The sequence below is a fragment of the Equus asinus genome, chromosome 20 (assembly GCF_041296235.1).
Source record: "Equus asinus isolate D_3611 breed Donkey chromosome 20, EquAss-T2T_v2, whole genome shotgun sequence".
In the NCBI taxonomy this organism is placed as follows: domain Eukaryota; kingdom Metazoa; phylum Chordata; class Mammalia; order Perissodactyla; family Equidae; genus Equus; species Equus asinus.
In genome coordinates, this window is record NC_091809.1 from 95,579,784 (window position 1) to 95,599,368 (window position 19,585).

Consider the following 19,585-nt stretch of genomic DNA (forward strand, 5'->3'; position numbering starts at 1 on the left):
AGACAGTCTTAAACATATTCTAATGATACATAAAAATTGGAATTATAATTTTTTATGAAATTAGGAAAGCATATTTCATAAGTAAGACAAAAAGAATATAGCCTTATATGTTTGACATTAACTAGGGAAGTGCTTTTCTATTTAACAGTAAAATTTTAGACACTATATTTTTATGGGTATCTTTTGTCATATTACGTATTTATTGAGTTGCCTACTCTGTGGCAGGCACTGTTGTAGGCCATTTTCTATTAGGATATTTTTATTCTTTTATTGGGTAAGTTTATTTAAGTATCTGTCTATTATTACAAAATATGTTCAAAAGTCTGACATTGGGTTTAGCCTCACAGTTCCATACAGTGTCTTTGGGAAGATCAGATTATGTAAAAGACTTTTGTTCCCTAAGTAAACATAGTTTGATGATTATTTTAAAATTTTGAAAAGAAAACTGTTAAATTCATAAGTATTTATGAAATCATAACCGTTTCAAGTGTTTAATATACACAAGTTTATATCATAAGTCCTACCCTGATTTAACAGGTGGTTTGGACGTTCTTATATGGCTGACTCAGCCACATAACTCATTTGGATAGCAGAGCGGTCCAAATTTGTCCAAATATGTAAGCAATACGTAGAGAAAAATCTCTTCAACAGACTCTACCCTCATTTTTCCAGAAATTTGTGTGGTTGGGCGTAGTGGGAACCAGTTTAAAAAGTGGGGACTTCTGCTTTCAGGAAAATGGAGTAGATGTACATTGCCCTATTCCCCCCCCAAAACCATTGAAAATCTTGAACATTATATATAAAATAAACATAAGACGACTCTGAAAGGTGGAGAAAAGGCATAAAGACTAGGGACCTCAGGACTGAAGGAATGACATGGGGTGAGTTCCCTGTGTTTTCTTTTTGCCTAATATATCCCAGACTTGGAGCTGAAGAAATTGGCAGCCAGGAAACAGTAACAGGCACAGACTAAAAAGCCTGCTCTCTCTAACCAAAAGACCAAGAAAGGGACAGCATAGCAGGGCAGAAAACTTTTAGACTATAACCACTCTGTTCTAGCCAAACATCACAGAAAGACTGTGGCCCCCGCCCCAACCCCTGCCAGCCAAGGCTAAGTAGGGATCCTAGACTTGCACCCTCATGAAGTTGTAACAAGGTTTTGCAAGCCCCCACCAGGGTGGTTTCAGAGAAGGCTGAGTAGGGAGCCAGGAGTCTCATCCCTTTCCGGCAGTCATAAACCTCCCTATTGCCATTCTCCTGTTTCTCTGGTTCACTGTCATTGGAGACCACATGGGAAGCCTGGCCTTCCACCTGGCAGTAAAGAGATGCTGCTTTCCCTCCCCACTGGAGTGAAGTCAGAGGAGGCCTAGTGGAGATTCAGGACTTTCACTACCTCCCAGTGGTAAAGAGGCTAGCCCCTCCCACCTGTGGTGTCAATGAGGCCACAAGGGGAGCAGTAATGAGACACTCCTGCCCCTCACAGCCGAGGTGATAGTAGCAGAGGCCTACTGAGCCTCCAGAATCCCCACCCTTGCTCAGCAGTAATGAGGAACTCCTCCCCACCTTGGGTGTCAACAGAGGCCAAGTGGGAAACCTAGACTTGTACTTCCACCTGACAGTAGTAAGGCAGGGACCCTTTGCCCGGCTGGAGCAGTGTCTAAGGAAGCCAGCTAACCCAGAAGATTTAAATAGGGTCCAGAATCTCATAGCATAATATCCAGGTTTCAATAAAATATCTAGGTTTCAATTAAAAAAAGATCACTTTACATATTAAGAACCAGGAAAATCTCACTTTGGATGAAAGGAGAGGCAATCAGTAGACACAAACACTAAGATGACAGATGTTAGAATTATCTGACAAATATTTTAAAGCAGGCATCATAGAAGTACTTCAGTGAGAGATTCCAAACCCACTTGAGACAAATGAGAAAATAGAAAGTCTAAGGGAAGAAATGGCAGATAAAAAGAAAAGTCAGATGGAAATTTAGAAATGAAAAATGCAGTAACCAAAATAAAAAACACAATGGATAGGCTCAACAGCAAAATGGAGGAGACAGTGGAAAGAATCAGTGAGCTTGAAGATAGAGTAACAGAAATTGCCCAATCTAAACAGCAGAGAGAAAATAGATGAAAAAAGAAAAAGGTCCTCAGGGACCTATGAGACTATAACAAAAGATCTAACATTTGTGTCATTGAAGTCCTGGAAGGAGAGGAAAAAGAAGACAGGGCTGGAAAAATACTCAAAGAAATAGTGGCTGAAAACTCCCCAAATTTGGCAAAAGGCATAAATCCACAGATCCAAGAAGCTCAGCAAACCCCAAACCAGATAAGCCAAAAGAACTCTAAACAAGTCCAATTATAGTCACACTTCTGAAAACTAAAGATGAAGAAAATATCTTGAAAGCAGTGAGTGAGAAAAGGTAGCTTTTCTTATAAGGGAAAAACACCCTGATTTCTCAAAAATAGATTTGTTATCAAAAACTTTGGAGGCCAGAGGGAAGTGGCACATTTTTCAGGTGTTGAAAGAAAACTGTCAACTAGAGTCTTGTGCTCAGTGGAAATACTCTTCAGGAATGAAGGGGAAATCAAGACATTCTTAGATGAGGGAACAGTAAGAGAATTTGTCACCAGCAGATCTACCTTTAAGAAATGGCTAAAGAAAATTCTCTAAACAGAAAGGAAATGATAAAAGGAAGGCATCTTGGAACATTAGGAATGAAGAAAGACCAAAGTAAGCAAAAATCTGATAAAAACATTAGGCTTTCCTTCTCCTCCTGAGTTCTCTAAATTATGTTTGATGATTGGACCAAAATTATGACACTGTCTGATGTGGGTCTAAATATATGTAGAGGAAATATTTAAGACAATTATATTATAAATGGGAGAGAGTAAAAAGACATAAAGGGAGGTAAGATTGCTATGCTTCACTTGAACTGATAACAGGATGGCACCAGTAGACTGATCAAAGTTATGTGTATATAATATAATACCTATAGCAACCACTGAAAAAGAGAGACACTCAAAAACACTATGTGTAGGGGCTGGCCCCATGGCCGAGTGGTTAAGTTCACGCACTCCGCTGCAGGCAGCCCAGTGTTTCGTTTGTTCGAATCCTGGGCACAGACATGGCACCACTCATCAAGCCACTCTGAGGTGGCGTCCCACATGCCACAACTGGAAGGACCCACAACTAAGAATATACAACTATGTACCGGGGGGCTTTGGGGAGAAAAAAGGAAAAAAAAAAAGCAAACACTATATGTAAGTCAAAATAGAATTCAAAAAATGTTCGAGTACTCCACAGGAAGACAGGACAAAGAAAACAAAGAAAAAAACTAAAGTAGTGGACTTAGTTACATGTAAATAGTCTAACTATACCAAAAGGCAGAGATCAGCATATTAGATTAAAAAAACAGAACCCAGTAGTATGCTATCTACAGAAAACTCTGTTTAAATGTGTTGGTATAGGCAGATTGAAAGTAAAAGGATGGAAAATAATGTCTCATAAACATTAATCAAGAAGAATGAGGAATGACTGTATTAACATCAGATAAAGTAGACTTCAGAGCAAAGAAAATTATACTAGAGACAGAGAATGGCATTATACAATGATAAAAAGGTCAATCTGTCAAGAAGACAGCAATCCTAAATGTATGTGTACCACATAATAGAGCTGCAAAATATATGAAGCAAAAACTGTCCAAACTGAGAGGAGAAATTGACAAATCTACAATTGTGGTTGGAGACCTCAGTGCCCTTCTCTCAATAATTGATAGATAGACCCTCCAGACAGAAAATTAGCAAAGATATAAAACTCAACACCATCAACTAACAGGATTTAATAGACACTTATAAAACCCTCCACTCAACATAACAGAGTACACATTCCTTTCAAGTGCCTGTGGACTATATATACCGGGATAGACCATACTCTGAACTGTAAAACAAACCTCAACAAACTTAAAAGAATTAAAATAATAGAGTGTGTGTTTTTCAACCACAATGGAATCAAATTGAAAATCAATAACAGAAAGATAACTGGAAATTACAAAACACTTGAAAATAAACAATGCACTGCTGAATAATTCATGAATCAAAGAGGAAGTCTCAAGGGAAATTTAAAAAGGTACTTTGAACTGAATGAAAATATATCATAAATTTTGAGACACAGCTAAAGCAATACTGAGAGGGAAACTTATAGCATTAAATGCTGACCTTTAGTGAAATGCTTACATTAGTAAAAAAGAGGAAAAGTTTTGAATCAATTAGACTTCACATAACCTGGAAAAATAAGAGCAAAAGAAACCCAAAGCAAGCAGAAAGAAGGACATAATAAAGAAAAGAGTAGAAATCAGTGAAATTGAAAACAGAAAAACCATAGGGGAAATCAATAAAATAGAGCTAATTCTTTGTAACAATCAGTTCAACTGACAAACCAGTAGCAAGACTGACAAAAAAAAAAAAGAGAGAGAAGGACCCAGCCCCCGTGGCCTAGTGGTTAAATTTCCACACACTCTGCTTTGGTAGCCCAGGTTCACAGGTTCAGATCCCCAGCGGCAGACCTACTCCACTCACCAGCCACACTGTGGAGGTGTCTCACATACAAAAAAATAGAGGAGGATTGGCACAGATGTTAGCTCAGGGCAAATCTTTCTCAGCAGAAAAAAAGAGAGAGAGAAGACAGAAATTTCCAGTATTAGGAATGAAGTGAATACCACTACAGGCCTTGCAGATATCAAAAGGATAATAAGAGACTACAGTGACCAACTCTGCACGTATAAATTTGATAAATTAGATGAAATGAAGCAATACCTTGAAAAGCACAGACTACAACTCATCCAGTATGAATTAGATAATTTGAATAGCCCTATAACTGTTATGGTATTAAATTAATTATTAAAAATCTCTCAAAAAGGAGATCCCCAAGTCAGGATGGTTTCACTGGAGACTTGTATCAAACATTTTAGAACAACGAATACTAATTCTACACAGTCTCTTCCAAAAAATAGAAATGGGGGGAACCCTTCCCAATATATTTGTCCCAAACCAGACAAAGACAGCTAAAAAGAAAAAACTATGACCAAGCCAATATCCTTAATGCATGTAGATCGGAAAATCCATACCAAGATATTAGCAGCTAGAATTAAGCAATATATAAAAAGGGTTATATACTATGACCAAGTAGAGTTTATTCCAAGGATTCAAGACTGGTGAATGTTAAAAAAAAATTAATGAATGTAATCTATCAGAGAAATATTAACGGACAAAAGAAGAAAATTTGCATGATCACATCACTTGATTCACAGAAAGCACTTGACAAAATTCAATATCCACTCATGATAAGAACTCTCAGAAAACTGGAAATAGAGAGTAATTTTCTCAACTTGGTAAAGAACATATTAAAAAAACCTACAACTAACATCATACTTCATGGTGAAAGACTGAATGCTTTCTCCCTAGAATGTCAAGGTCATCTAGGCAAGGATGTCTGTTCTCATCACTCTTATTCCCATAGAACTACAAGTCCCAGCCAACACAATAAGGCAAGAAGAGGAAATAAAAGACATACCAATTAAAGGAATAAATAAAATTGTCTACCCCTTTTTTAGATAACATTTTTTAATGGAGAAAATCCCAAGATATCTACCCAAAAACCCCCTAGAACTAAGAGAGTTTAGCAAGGTAGCAGGATATAAGATAAACCTACAAAAATCAATTGTATTTCAAAATACTAGCAAAGAATGTGTGGAAAGTGAAATTAAAAATCCAATACCATTTACAGTTGTGAAAAAAAGGAAACTTTAGATGTAAATCCAATAAAATGTGTACTGGACCTATGTGCTGGGAACTATGAACTCTGAAAAGAATATTTAAATAAATGAAGTGACATACTGTGCTCATTGATTGGAAGATTCGACATAGTAAAGATAGCAGTTCTCTCCAAAATTATATAGTTTTAATGCAATTCCTCTTAAAATATGGCAACATTTTGTGATGATCTACATACAAGCTCATTCTAAAATTTAGTGTGGGAGGCAGAGGAACTAAAAGAGCTGGAATAGCTAAAAGAATTTTGGAAAAAGTAGAATAAAGTGGAAGAATTCAGTCTTGATTTCTTGACCTGCTCTTCAACTCATTATGTAGCTACAGTGGTATTGGTGGAGAGATAGAACTATAGATCAATGGAAGAGAATAGAAAACCCAGAAATAGGTCCACACAAATATGGCCGACTGATTTTTGAGAAGGCACAAAAGCAGTTCAGTGGAGGAATGATGATATTTTCAACAAATAGTGCTGGAACAACTGGACATCTCTATGCACAAAAATGAACCTTTACTTAAACCTCTTATCTTGTACAAAAATTAGCTTAAAATGGATCATAGACTTAAACGTAAAATGTCAAGTTAAATTTTAGAAAAAAACATTTAAAAAAGCTCTTCCAGATCTAGGGCTAAGCAACGAGTTTTTAGATTTGATACCAAAAGTACAATTCACAAAGGGGAAAATTGACAAATTGGATCTCATGAAAATTTAAAAACACTTCCTCTTTGAAAGCCCATGTGAAGAGGATAAAAAGAGAAGCCACAGACTGGGAGAACACACTTGCAAACCACGTATCTGACCAAGGACTAATCTAGAATATATAAAGAAGTCTCAAAATATAGTAGTAAAAGAAATCGATTTAGACAATTGGCAAAAGACATAACATTTTATCAAAGAGGATATACAGATGTGAGATAAATCCAGGAAAAGATGTTCAGTATCACTAGGGAACTGCAAATTCAAAGCACAGTGAAGATAGCACTCTCTACGTCCAGAATGGCCAAAATGAAAAATAATGACAGTCCAGAAAGCTGGCAACAATGTAAAGAGACTGGATCACTCGTACATTCTTGCTGGGAATGTGAAATGTTACAGGCAGTTTCTTGTAAAACTAAGCATGCACTTATCATAGACTCCAGCAGTTATTTGTCCCAGAGAAACGAAAACTTACACAAATTTATGTTCACCCAAAAACCTGTACACGAATGTGCATAGTGTCGTCTTTGTTTTTAATATCCCCAAACTGGAATCAGCACAGATGTCTTTCAGGAAGTGAATGATTTAACAAACTGCGGCTCATACAAACCATAGAATAAAACTCAGCAATAAAAAGGAGCAAACTATTGATACACATAAAAACTTGAATGAAGTCTCCAGGGAATTATGCTGAGTGAAAAAAGCCAGTCCCAAAAGGTTGTATATGATATGATTCCATTTATATAATATTTTTGATATGACAAAATTTTCAAACTAGGGGACAGATTAATCATTGCTAGAGCTTATAGATTTTCTGGGGCCGGGGGAAGGATGAGTAGGTGGTTACTAAAGAAGAGCAACACGAGGGATCCTTGTGGTGTAGGCACCGCTCAGTCTCTTGCCTAGTGGTGGATACGTGAACCTATGCCGCTGATCAAACTGTGTAGAACTTAATACACAGACAAATGAGTACACTAAAACTGGGAAACTGAGTGAGATAGGTGTGTTGTGTCAATGCCAATATCCTGGTTGTGATAGTATACTATAGTTTTGCGAAATGTTACCTTTGGAGGATACTGGGCAAAGCGTACAAGAGTTCTTTCTGTATTATTTCTTAGAATTATATGTGAATCTACAAGTATCTCAAAAATTGCAATTAAAAAAGTTGATGGCTTAGGCAAAAGTATCTAGAGTTCTTTTCCTAGTTAAACAAAACAAAAACACAACTTAAAGTGTGTCTGGGAAAGATGATTGAGTATATCTGTTGATGTATATCGTTAGCACAAAATCGCTAAGTACCTCAAAATGGGTTAGGAAATAGTTGTCAGTGGTTCTGATTTATCTTTTTTTGTTCAATTTGAAAGATAAAGTATCATATTTTAACACTCATTTCTCCATTCAGAATAAAATAGGCAATGAATGATAGATAAAGAATTTTATTAGGTTAATAGTTTAAAAAAGCAGGAGGATTTATAGGCAGTATAATTTCTTGGTTATATCTTTTGATTGCACTGTGCCTAGATTTTTTGCATTAACTGTAAAATTGTGCTAAGTATTTTTTATTTGGAGAACTAAGGATGTAAGAATTCTCTGTGTTCTATTCTGAACTGTGAAAATGACAGAATCTTAAAAAAAAGTGCAGAATTACATTTTGTATAATAAATGAGGAGGAATAAGCTCTAGAAAATATTTTCACTCTGGAATGATGAAAAACCATCATAGTCAACCCAAAGCTGGTTTGGAAGCTTGACGCATGAATGTAACATACTCATGAGGACGGCTCATAGTAAGCAGTGCAGGTTTTTTGTCTGTATTAATAATGGAAAGTGTTTATAATATTTTGTTCCATTTTTATGATTCATAGCTTATTTTTTAACATCTAAAATACTGTTTTGCATGATTTTTAGTTATCTTGTACATCATATTAAGTGAAGATGGAAGTATATAGCCACATTAGCCCATCATTTACATAATTTATTTGTTGAATGGATGGATGAATTGAAGCTAATTTATTTTTAACGGACTAATCTTAATTATATTTATCCTGGTAACAAATTGTTGAAACTATAGTAAGGAAGCTATAGGAAATTGTTAGTATAGCTTTAACTGGTTTCTCAATCTGAAAGATAATGGTGGCCACCTGAATCTGTCTATCTCCACACATCCTCCCAAAACACTGTAGAAGGTACGGGGTAGTTGGGTTTCATTTGTGTTCCTTCCGCATTAGTAGGAGACAGAATATCCTGAATTTCAAATTACCTGTGAGCAGCAAAATAATCACCAGGTTCTAAGAGAGCGTCCACTGCTGCTGTAAGCCTGTGTATGTGGAGAGTGGGAAGTGGGAAACTTTAGAGACTATGAAACAGAGAAGAGGGGATTGAAGGACATAAAATGGAGACAAAAGCATCCTCAAAAAGAGGAAGTACAACAGGGCGTGCCAAAGTCGTGGACATAGACTGAGACTTGGTAGTTGATACCAGCAGCTGTGAGGAGGGGGTTCTCGAGTGCACAGAATTAGAAGTGCTGGCCTTGGAGGAATTTTCCTTTGGGGGAAGAAGGAGATGAACAGAGCAGGGGTGATGCCTCTGAGTCATAGCAGTGAAGAGAAAACAAGAAGAAAGAGAAAACTTAAGGGTCCTGCCAAATGAAAGAAGATCCCAGCCTCTCCCCTCCCATTTCCCGGTCAAGAGGCTGCCCTTCACTAAGTTGACAAGAGAAGGCACACTCTAGCTAAAGACTGCTCTCCACAGAATGACTAGGGGAAAATGAACCAAACTTAGCACCACCGTTAGAAGAAAACAGAAAATATGTGTTAAAGTATTCCACCTTATGAAAACCCCCCCCACCCAAAAAAAGACTGAGGAGAATAACCACAAAGTAGGGTACTGTAACACAGTAGTCTAGACTAAATTAAATATTCTCAAACAAGCAAAACGAAACCTGGTATCCAAAAGTTTAAGGAGAGAAACGGATTAAAAAAACGGGTAGGAACACGAGAGTTGATCAAACTCAGTAAAGAAATTGAAGAAAAAGACAAAACTATGTTAGAAACAAAGAGTAAATTATAAAGTGCTCAAGAGAATAGAATGAAAGGAAAATCTAAGGGGGGACATCAAATGAAAATGAGATAAAGAAATTAAAAATATCTCAAAGAAAATAATTGAAAGGTAAGACCGGCAATGGAAGTCCAACATAATTAAGAGTCTGTGAAGAATAAAAACACAAGTGGGACAAAATTTGTAAGCTATAATCCAGGAAAACTTTCTAGGAATAAGGGAGATTTAGCTGTGCCTTTTGAAGGACCCACCATGTACCTGGACCAGCTGACCTGGGATGATATCTCTTGGACATATTTTAGTAAACTGTTAAACTTTAAGGGTCAGTTGGACTGGCGTCATGTTTCTGAAGAGCAACATGCAAGTCATGGCAACAGGATAACAATTTCAAGAAACTCAAGGGAAGAAAGTACAGGCAAAGATTTGATCTCCAGCTGAGTTTCCCTTCAATTATGATGGCAATAGAAACCCAGTTTTGAACATGGAATATCATCACCATGAGCCCTTCCTGAGAAGTTGATTAGAGGATGAGCTCCATCCAACCAAGAGATCCCCGGGGAAGCTGCAGCTAAAGGACTGTGAGCATTTCGTTTGTGCAGTTGTAAAGTTAAGGACTAAATAACACAAGAGTGGGGACATGGGTAGAAGAATAATATGAAAGATTACGTGTTAGAAAAGTACAAAGAATACCATTCCTTAAAAAGGAGAAGGGGGAAGGAAAGGGAAAGTAGAATAAGATCATAAACTATTGAGTGGGTAAGAGACAGGATACCATTTAAAACTGGCAGACTAGGCAGTAAAAGCTTGAGTAGGAAAAAAGGGGGGAAAAAAGAGTATTAAGGGCATCAACGAGTATAAATGCACTAGAGCCAAATTACTAACCTTCCTAAATACCAAAAGAAAATGTAATAAGTAGCAAGAAAACACACCACGTAGAGAAAGGAACACAGTAAATATTACTTAATACATGCAGTAATTATAGCATACAGCAGTGACTGAGATGAAACAAAACATATCAGTCATCAAATATAAATGGGCTTAAATTGCCTATGAAAAGAAAAAGATTTTCAAGTTGGCTCATAAAGCAAACATCACATTAAAATTTGGTTTAAGCAAGAATCCATTAGTGGATGCTGAAGCCAGGGTGGAAAGTTTAAGGCTCAGGATTTTTGAGTGGTCTCCAAGGGTCTTTTATGAAGATTGATTATTAGCTGCAAGGAGAAAAAATAATAGCTGTATAGTAGAAAAACAGGACAACACCTTGAGCAGGTGATTAAAGTTAATATCACCGATAAAGAGTTAGGGACATCATGGCCTGTGACTGTGACACCCTTAGAAGGACATATCGCTAGTCTAATAAGGAATGAATCTAATCATGAAGAACATAACGGGTCCTACAAAAAAAAATTAAAGTCATGAAAGAAAGAAAGGCATTTCCTTTGTTCTAGACAAAGAAAATCTGAAGAGACAGACTGCCACATGCAATCTGTGATCCTGGATTTGTTTCTATACAGGACAGGGAGAAATGCTATAAAGGACATTATTAGGAGAATTGACAATTGAAATATGGACTGACAAAAAACACTTTATCAGTGTTAAATTTTCCTGAGTTTGATAACTCTACTGTATATGTAAGAATATCCTTATTCTTTTTTTTTTTTAAAGATTTTATTTTTTTCCTTTTTCTCCCCAAAGCCCCCCAGTACATAGTTGTATATTCTTAGTTGTGGGTCCTTCCAGTTGTGGCATGTGGGACGCTGCCTCAGCGTGGTGTGACGAGCAGTGCCATGTTCGCGCCCAGGATTCGAACCAACGAAACACTGGGCCGCCTGCAGCGGAGTGCGCGAACTTAACCACTCGGCCACGGGGCCAGCCCCAAGAATATCCTTATTCTTAAGAAGTCACATTAAAGTATTAAGAGGAAAAGCATGATGTGTGAACCTACTCTCAAATAGTTCAGAAAAATACATCATAATGTGTGTGTGGGTAGGAGAATGATGAAGCACACACGTAGCAAAATGTTAGAACTTGGTGAGTCTAAGTAGAAAGTTTATGGGAATTTTCTGTTCTTTAAATTTTTCTCTGAGTTTTAAATTAAACAACAACAAAAAGACAGCTCTAGCTATGAACTGTAAGCCAGAGACTAATACCCCTTAGTTTAGTAAAATAGAATTTGAATTACATAAGTTTTCACTCTCCCCCACTCTTTTCTTAGATGTTAAGTGTTTTACCAATTCAAATTATGTCTATTGGAAAGTTTGACAAATTTGAAACCTATATCGGACTGTGTTAAGCTATAGATGTGATTTATATGAAAGCTTTTTTTTTTTTTGCTGAGGAAGATTGTCCTTGAGCTAACATCTATTGACAATCTTCCTCTTTTTGCTTGAGGAAGATTGTCGCTAAGCTAACATCTGTGCCAATCTCCCTCTATTTTCTGTGTGTGACACCACCACAGCGTGGCTTGATGAGTGGTGCATATGTCTGCACCCAGGATCCAAACCCACAAACCCTGGGCTACCAAAGTGGAGTGCAGTCACTTAACCACTGTGCCATAGGCTGGCCCCTGGAAGGTTTTTTTTCTGTTATGTTTGTACAGAATTTGCTTTTTTTCATGCTTAAAATATGCTTCAGAGAAAAAAAATCATTTTCTGCATGTGTCCTTTCCTATGACCTCCAGTAAAATGCTTGGTCACGTGGAAAACAGCTAATGCTCTCCCCACCCCCTTGGTGATTCCTGGTGTTCTGAGAACAAAATAGGAGATAGATGAAGTTACAAGCATTTTTAATATCTTTTCATATTTTTGGTCTTATTCCAAAATATTTTATCAAACAATATGTGGATAGTAGTTTTATAAGCTTTGCCAGCTATTTTATAATTAAGTCCGTTTTGCCAGATCAACCTCCTTTATTTATCTTTTGAGGAACAACTTGTTCTCTACCAAAAGAAAAATATTTGAAGATATTTTGTTTGTCTTAATGATTCCTTTTCTTTTCTTTATGTGTAATAAATATTGTCAGTAGTTCTGCTTAGACCACGTGTGAAGGAAGATGACATCAAACAAAATTTGAGATTTATGCAATCTTACCTTACATGTTAACTAAAATTTGTTTTTTTGATTGTGAAAAATCAGTGATTAAAAATTAAAAATTGATTTTATGCCCACTGATTCTTCAACAGGAATTATGCTGAGTTTCTTGCTTCTGTCTTAAGGTTGTATGGAGAAAAAGAACCACACAGTTCCTTGCACTAGGTGAACAGCCCAGGAGCTCTCGTTGCACATTTTCAGATGGAGCAGTATTTGACATGCAGTGAGAAGACTGCAGTGTTTTCCAGTCTTTGTAACTAGCGCAGTGGTGGATTACTGACTGGCCCTAAAGATAGTGCTTAAACATGTCTATTAGGTTTTTCCATGGATGGACAGTGTGAGTCCTTCAGAGTTCTGTGTTCTTTATTGGACTGTCGTCTCCTTTTACAAGATTGCAGTGATACATGTGCCTGCTTTTCTGAGAAGCACCGAACTCCTTTTCAATCTAAAGATTGAGGATTTTTATTAGATTATTTAGCCAAACACCACAATGTAAAGCCAATAAAAATTAGCTAGAAACAACTGTGGTATGCAATACTAGGAAAGGCAGATCTCATGCAGCATGAAATAAAGAATTCTTTTTTTGCTCAGTTTTTATAAGGATAATTTTTTCCTTTTTGCACTTTGAGTTTCTAATTTTCTAGCCATTCTACTTATAAGTATTTGGTAACTGCAGTGTTTTTATATTCAGGGCTTTGTCATTAATATTATAATATTTTTAAGTAATTATAAAAGTTATTTTTTTTCTAACTAGGAAGAAGCGTTGCATGCATTTATTCAGCCTGAGATCCTGGATGGCCCAAATCAATATTTTTGTGAACGTTGTAAGAAGAAGTGTGATGCACGAAAGGTAGATGCTATGTAGAAATTAATACTTAATTATCTGAGATAATATGCAATATTTAATAGGTCCCTTTTTTTCCCAGGGTCTTCGGTTTTTGCATTTCCCTTATCTACTGACCTTACAATTGAAAAGGTTTGATTTTGATTATACAACCATGCACAGGATTAAATTGAATGATCGGATGACATTTCCCGAGGAGCTAGATATGAGTACGTTTATTGATGTTGAAGATGAGGTAAATATTTATTATATTTTTTCCTTATTTTTTTGTTAATCCATTTTGGTCTGTCTTGTGTTTAAAAGAGCTATTTGGGGTAACTTAACCTGATGTTGTTGAGACTGTCTTCTTGATGGAAGCTTTTCCTTGCTTTCCTTATTGTCTCATGCCAAGCTCCGTAAAAAGACCTAGCTTTGTATAAGCTTTTCCTGTCCCCTGTAAATTATATTTCAATATTCTTGCTTGATCAGAGTAATTTATATTCTTTGAAAAGACGGAAAGGATCTCAAACTCTGAAATTATTTCTTTAATTTGAGTGATAATCTTATGTTTCATCACTTTCCCAGTTATTGAAACAAACCATTCTAGACATGGGGTACACGTGTGTTTCTGGTAATAAACACATAATAAACACAGAACAAATATACATGAATCAATGAGTGAACAGGAAAACTGGGTAGTATGGCCTTATTTCTTCTATTTGCCTGTGTCTTTTTTGAGGATTAAGGTTTCTGTGTTGTTCTCACTTCAGGTTTGTCAGCTCTTAAACTGGCTAGGTTAGAAAGCTAGAAAATAAAGGTATTTGTCTGTTTTCCTTATTTAATGAGTCTTTATTTTTTTAATTAAAACTAAATAATTTGAGAATGGAACTTTGAAGGACACCAGTAATACTCATCAATTTCTTTCACCTATTGACCTCCCCGAATTCTCTGGTTCCTCTGTCCTTCTCCAGTAGAAGATTCATAATGTCCTACTCTATTCTTTTGGAAACTCTTCTGATTTCATTATGGGAAATGTTTACAATCACTTAACATAGTTATTACAGAGTGATAAATCTTTATTATTCTCAAAACTACCATGAAGCATTTTTTGTGGTTAGAAATGATGATTATAGTTAGAAAAATGCCTTTTCCCAGAAGGTCAAAAATAATTTTAAACATTCATCAGGTTTTATTTGGTGCTCTTAAATAGCAAGAGGCAATGTGAGCAGCCTCTCTGAGCCTCACTTTCCTTTCTGTGAAGTAAGGAGAGTAATTGCTTTTTAGAGCTTTTGTAGAAGGGAGTACCTTAGATAAAGTCGATTGTTCATTGAATGTTGCCTATGACCAGGTAACATTTTGAAAGGTTTAATTTAAAATAATATCTTAAATGCTGTGTGTAAACTAAACAATCTACCCCAAAATATACCAAACTTTCAAAGGAGACATAATCTTTGTAGTATTCCTCCTCAAACAGAGATGAATATTAGATTGGTCTTCTGTATATTCCTAATGTGTTTCCTGAAAAGGGAAATCTTTTCCAAGGGAAGAAAATCTAGATAGAAAGCTTAACAGAAACTTCTAGGAAGTTCTAGGTCCATTTCTTGGGAGAAGAGAAGATGTTCTGGTTTAGTTAAAAGAGTTTCAGAAATGATCTCTCTGGACTTGGTGTAGAGTTCTCAAGTCGGTTTTCACCTCCATTTTTCCTTGAACCAAACTCTTGAGGGATGGAGACTAAGATGCAGTCCCTACAACAAAGTTCTTGGCAAAAAGTTGGTGCTTATTGGGGCTGGCCCCGTGGCTGAGCAGTTAAGTTTGCGCACTCCTCTGCAGGCGGCCCAGTGTTTCGTTGGTTCAAATCCTGGGCGCGGACATGACACTGCTCATCAAACCATGCTGAGGCAGCGTCCCACATGCCACAACTAGAAGGATCCACAACGAAGAATATACAACTATGTACCGGGGGGCTTTGGGGAGAAAAAGGAAAAAATAAAATCTTTAAAAAAAATAAATAAAAATAAATAAATAAAAAGTTGGTGCTTATTATATATTGCTTGGGTAATTCAAGAACTTCTATGCAATGCCTTATACTTGCCAAGAGCCTACATCTTAGAGAAGAATTCTTAAACTGTTTAAATGAAAGCATTTTTACGTATGTATATAAAATATTAAAAGAAAAGGAAGGAAAGAGTTGTTTGGGGATTTCTAAAAAGTAGATTTCTTCAAATTAAATTTGCATGAGAGAGATTTAAAAATCATAGAAGCCTGGAAGAGTATGATTTGCTATTGTTACATTTCCACTAGAGTATAAAATTCTTGAAAATGGATACAGTGTCTTGCTTTTCTTTCTAATTGTCTGAAATACCCAGCACAGTGATAAGCTGAATTGAACTTTTTGTTCCTAAAAAAAGATGATATTCTTTTGGGATTTGAGAACAAAATAAGCTCATTTTGCAGCTTAGCTTCTCTACTTTTATGGATTTTGGTGAAAGAAATGGTAATTTTATATTGTTACTTTGTAACTATAAACATAAATGGAGTTTAATAGAATTCTGAATCACTAATTTGTTGTATTGGGATTTTAAGGACATTAATAGAAATGCTTTTAAAATGCACTTTTTTGTTTAATTTTATTTAAGGTCTCATTTTTTGAGAGAAAATACATTTACTTAAAGTAAAATAAGTATTTTTATTAACAATAATATTTTAAATTACGTGAAAAGTTAGCAGCATATAGATAAAAAGTTTTACTGAGTATATATTTTCCCTTTATTTAGCTTATAATTGTACGATCATTGTGTTTTGTTAAGAAATCTCCACAGACTGAAAGCTGCACTGACAGTGGAGCAGAAAATGAAGGCAGTTGCCACAGTGATCAAATGAGCAATGATTTCTCCAATGATGATGGGGTGGATGAAGGAATCTGCCTCGAAAACAATAGTGGAACTGAAAAGATTTCAAAACCCGGACTTGAAAAGGTACCTTTTATGGTTTGTACGTTTTTCTTGAAAGAGAGAATCAAGTAACCTCTGAAGTGCTATATAATTCTCTAGCTGTTGTGACTGATAAAATTCTCTTTAAAAGAAATTTAACTTCTGAGAGTCAAAACTCTTTTTAAGGGTCCGGCCTGGTGGCACAACGGTTAAGTTCGCACGTTCTGCTCCGGCAGCCCAGGGTTCGCCAGTTCGGATCCCGGGTGTGGACATGACACCTCTTGGCAAGCCACACTGTGGCAGGCGTCCCACATATAAAGTAGAGGAAGATGGGCACAGATATTAGCTCAGGGCCAGTCTTCTTCAGCAAAAAGAGGAGGATTGGCAGTAGTTAGCTCAGGATTAATTTTCCTCAAAAAAAAAAAAGAAAACTTTTTTAAGGTATTGTTTTTATGCATATTTGTGATTACTATTAAACCTTAGGAAAAACTGCTTATGGGCGGGGGCATTAATTTCTGGGAGGCTGAACTTTAACAGTAGCCGGCTGGGTCAGGTGGTGTGGAAAGGGTGCGCCCTGGTAGTCAAGAAACTGCCTCTGCCTTTGAAGTTGCAGCAAACCTCTAAATCTTACATCAGATGAGTTTTCTCATACAGCAAAATGAAAGTATTAGACTAGAGCTGTTGATTTAAAAAGTTCTGGGTATGGAACCCTTTATGAAACCATTAATAATAGAACCGATCTTTTTGAGGTAGGGGAAACCCAAAGCCCCCAGCCTTGCTCCCCGACAACCCTTAAGGCACTTCAAAAAGTTATACAGTTCCGTGGATTATAATTTTTCAAAACTCATTAATCTCTAGGGTAGAATCTTTTTTGTCACTGCATCATGATTTTTAAGATCATATCAAACTATTTCTTTCACATTCCTATAATCTGCTTTATTGAGGGAATTACAGGTCAGATGTCTTGAGCATGGTGTGACAACAAATCACTAGCGTGAGGACTGATCACTAGCTTGAGTCTTACAGAGTCATCTTAAATACAGAGTTTTTTAGGCAGTGTTTAAGAATGGAGTTTTGCTTACATAAATCTCTTTTTGGACCAAGACCATGATTCTCACCTCCATCACCACTACCGTTTACCTTTTAAAATTTTCTGTTTCTTTGAGGGCATAGCTGAGTGTGAAATGCTATGGAATGAGTAATTAGTGGATACATTGTAACTTAGTATAAAGAAGATTGCATTCAAGCAGGAGTTGGCAAACTGTGGCTCCAGGGCTGAATCCTGCCCCTGCCTGTTTTTCTTCATAGACAATTGTGTCTGAGTTTTGTTTTTTCTTGTCTTATGGCGCTAGGGAGGACTTCCCATCTAGGGGTGAACAGGAGTGGTGAGAGCACATTGTTGCCTTGTCTCCAATCTCAGGAGCAGAGTGTTCAGTCTCTCACCATTCAATATGATGTTGGCTCTAGGTTTTTTGTAGATGTTCTTTATCAAGTTGAGGAGGTTCCCCTCTTCCTAGTTTGTTGAGAGTTCTTATCATGAATGAGTATTGGATTTTTGTCAAATGCTTTTTCTGAGTCGATTGATATAATCATGTGATTTTTTACCCTGGATTACATGGATAGATTTACTCATGTTGAACCAGCTTTGCATACCTGACAGATATAGATCACTAGATCACAAATAGTACATATATGCATTAGAAGATGTTCTAAATCATTAAATCCTTCAGCTCTTTTGTAAAGGAAATAGAATCTTATTTGAATAAAAGACAATGTTGTTCAGAATTTCTTAATCTTGTGCATATCGGAAGTCTTATATGTAGCACTTGCTTCTAAAATGTCAGACTTTTATTTTCTTTCTATATAAATGAATAAATTTATACGTAAGATATGCATAGTTCTAGGGGTTATAGCAAAATTAAAAGGCGAAGAAATACACTGGATGAAACTTGTGGTATATGAAATTATATGATGATTTGCCATTTTGATTATCTTAGAGGAAAGTTGACCTACGATAAACATATAGGACAGCTAACATGTTACTTCACTATGTATTAATAAAGAATAGGAAATATACAAAGAAGGATTTTCTGTTTCTCCCCTTCTCTGAGTGGCTTTTGTTTTTCCCCTCAGAATTCCTTAATCTATGAGCTCTTCTCAGTTATGGTTCATTCAGGGAGCGCTGCCGGTGGCCATTATTACGCTTGTATAAAGTCCTTCAGTGATGAACAGTGGTACAGCTTCAATGATCAACATGTTAGCAGGGTAAGGAGGGGTTTTTAAGATGATTATTCTGAAAGACGAGAGTAGGGATGTTTCTAATTGATAGTGGGATTCATTAAAAAGGGGAGGTTCGGTCTGTCTAGTGTAGCATTTTAAGACTCATACCAAATCAGTCTTTTGATTTTGCTTTCAGTAAATTTCCTGCTTTGTTTACTGTTATTTCTTTATTTTGTTTGAGGCTTCTCTTGTTTCAAAGAGATAGACTTCCAGTTTTCTTCTTGCCCTGAGCCTTCATGCAGGCTGCCTATTTAGGATTGCTAGAACTGTAGGCCAGTAGCAGCCACTGATTATGATTAAATTTTGTGAATTGGTATCTGTGTGGTCCATTTAACTCTGACATTAAAAATTGGGTTACACAGGGGCCGGCTCCGTGGCCGAGTGGTTGAGTTCGCGCACTCCGCTGCAGCAGTCCAGGGTTTGGATCCTGGGCGCAGACATGGCACCGCTCGTCAGGCCACGTTGAGGCAGTGTCCCACATCCCACGACTTGTAGGACATGCAACTAAGATATACAACTATGTATGGGGGGTGGGGGGTTGGGGAGATAAAGCAGAAAAAAAAAAGATTGAAAAAAAATTGGGTTACACATTGACATAAAGGTAATGGTGTTACAGATTTTACAAAAAAGTAAATAGTGTCACAACTTTTTAGATAACACAAGAGGACATTAAGAAAACACATGGTGGATCTTCAGGAAGCAGAGGATATTACTCCAGTGCTTTTGCAAGGTAAATAACTTGCTAATTTTTAGTGTTTATAAATTAGAATTAATTATAGCTTCTTAACATTTTTTACCATTAAAAAGATTTAAGCCAAGGATTGGCATAATATAATTCATGGGCCAAATCCAGCCTGCCTTCAGTTTTTGGAAATAAAGTTTTGTTA

General features: G+C 36.5%; 1 protein-coding gene across 3 annotated transcripts in view; it reads left to right on the plus strand.

Annotated features, from left to right (window-relative positions):
• Positions 1–19,585, plus strand: part of USP47 (ubiquitin specific peptidase 47) — a 111,472-nt gene that overhangs the window by 64,347 nt on the left and 27,540 nt on the right. For all 3 annotated transcript variants that reach the window (XM_070491122.1, XM_044751617.2, XM_044751615.2), the window contains 5 exons: positions 13,420–13,515; positions 13,592–13,744; positions 16,296–16,463; positions 18,552–18,683; positions 19,352–19,428. In XM_070491122.1, coding sequence (XP_070347223.1) covers positions 13,420–13,515; positions 13,592–13,744; positions 16,296–16,463; positions 18,552–18,683; positions 19,352–19,428 — 626 coding nt within the window. The remainder of the gene's footprint in view (positions 1–13,419; positions 13,516–13,591; positions 13,745–16,295; positions 16,464–18,551; positions 18,684–19,351; positions 19,429–19,585) is intronic.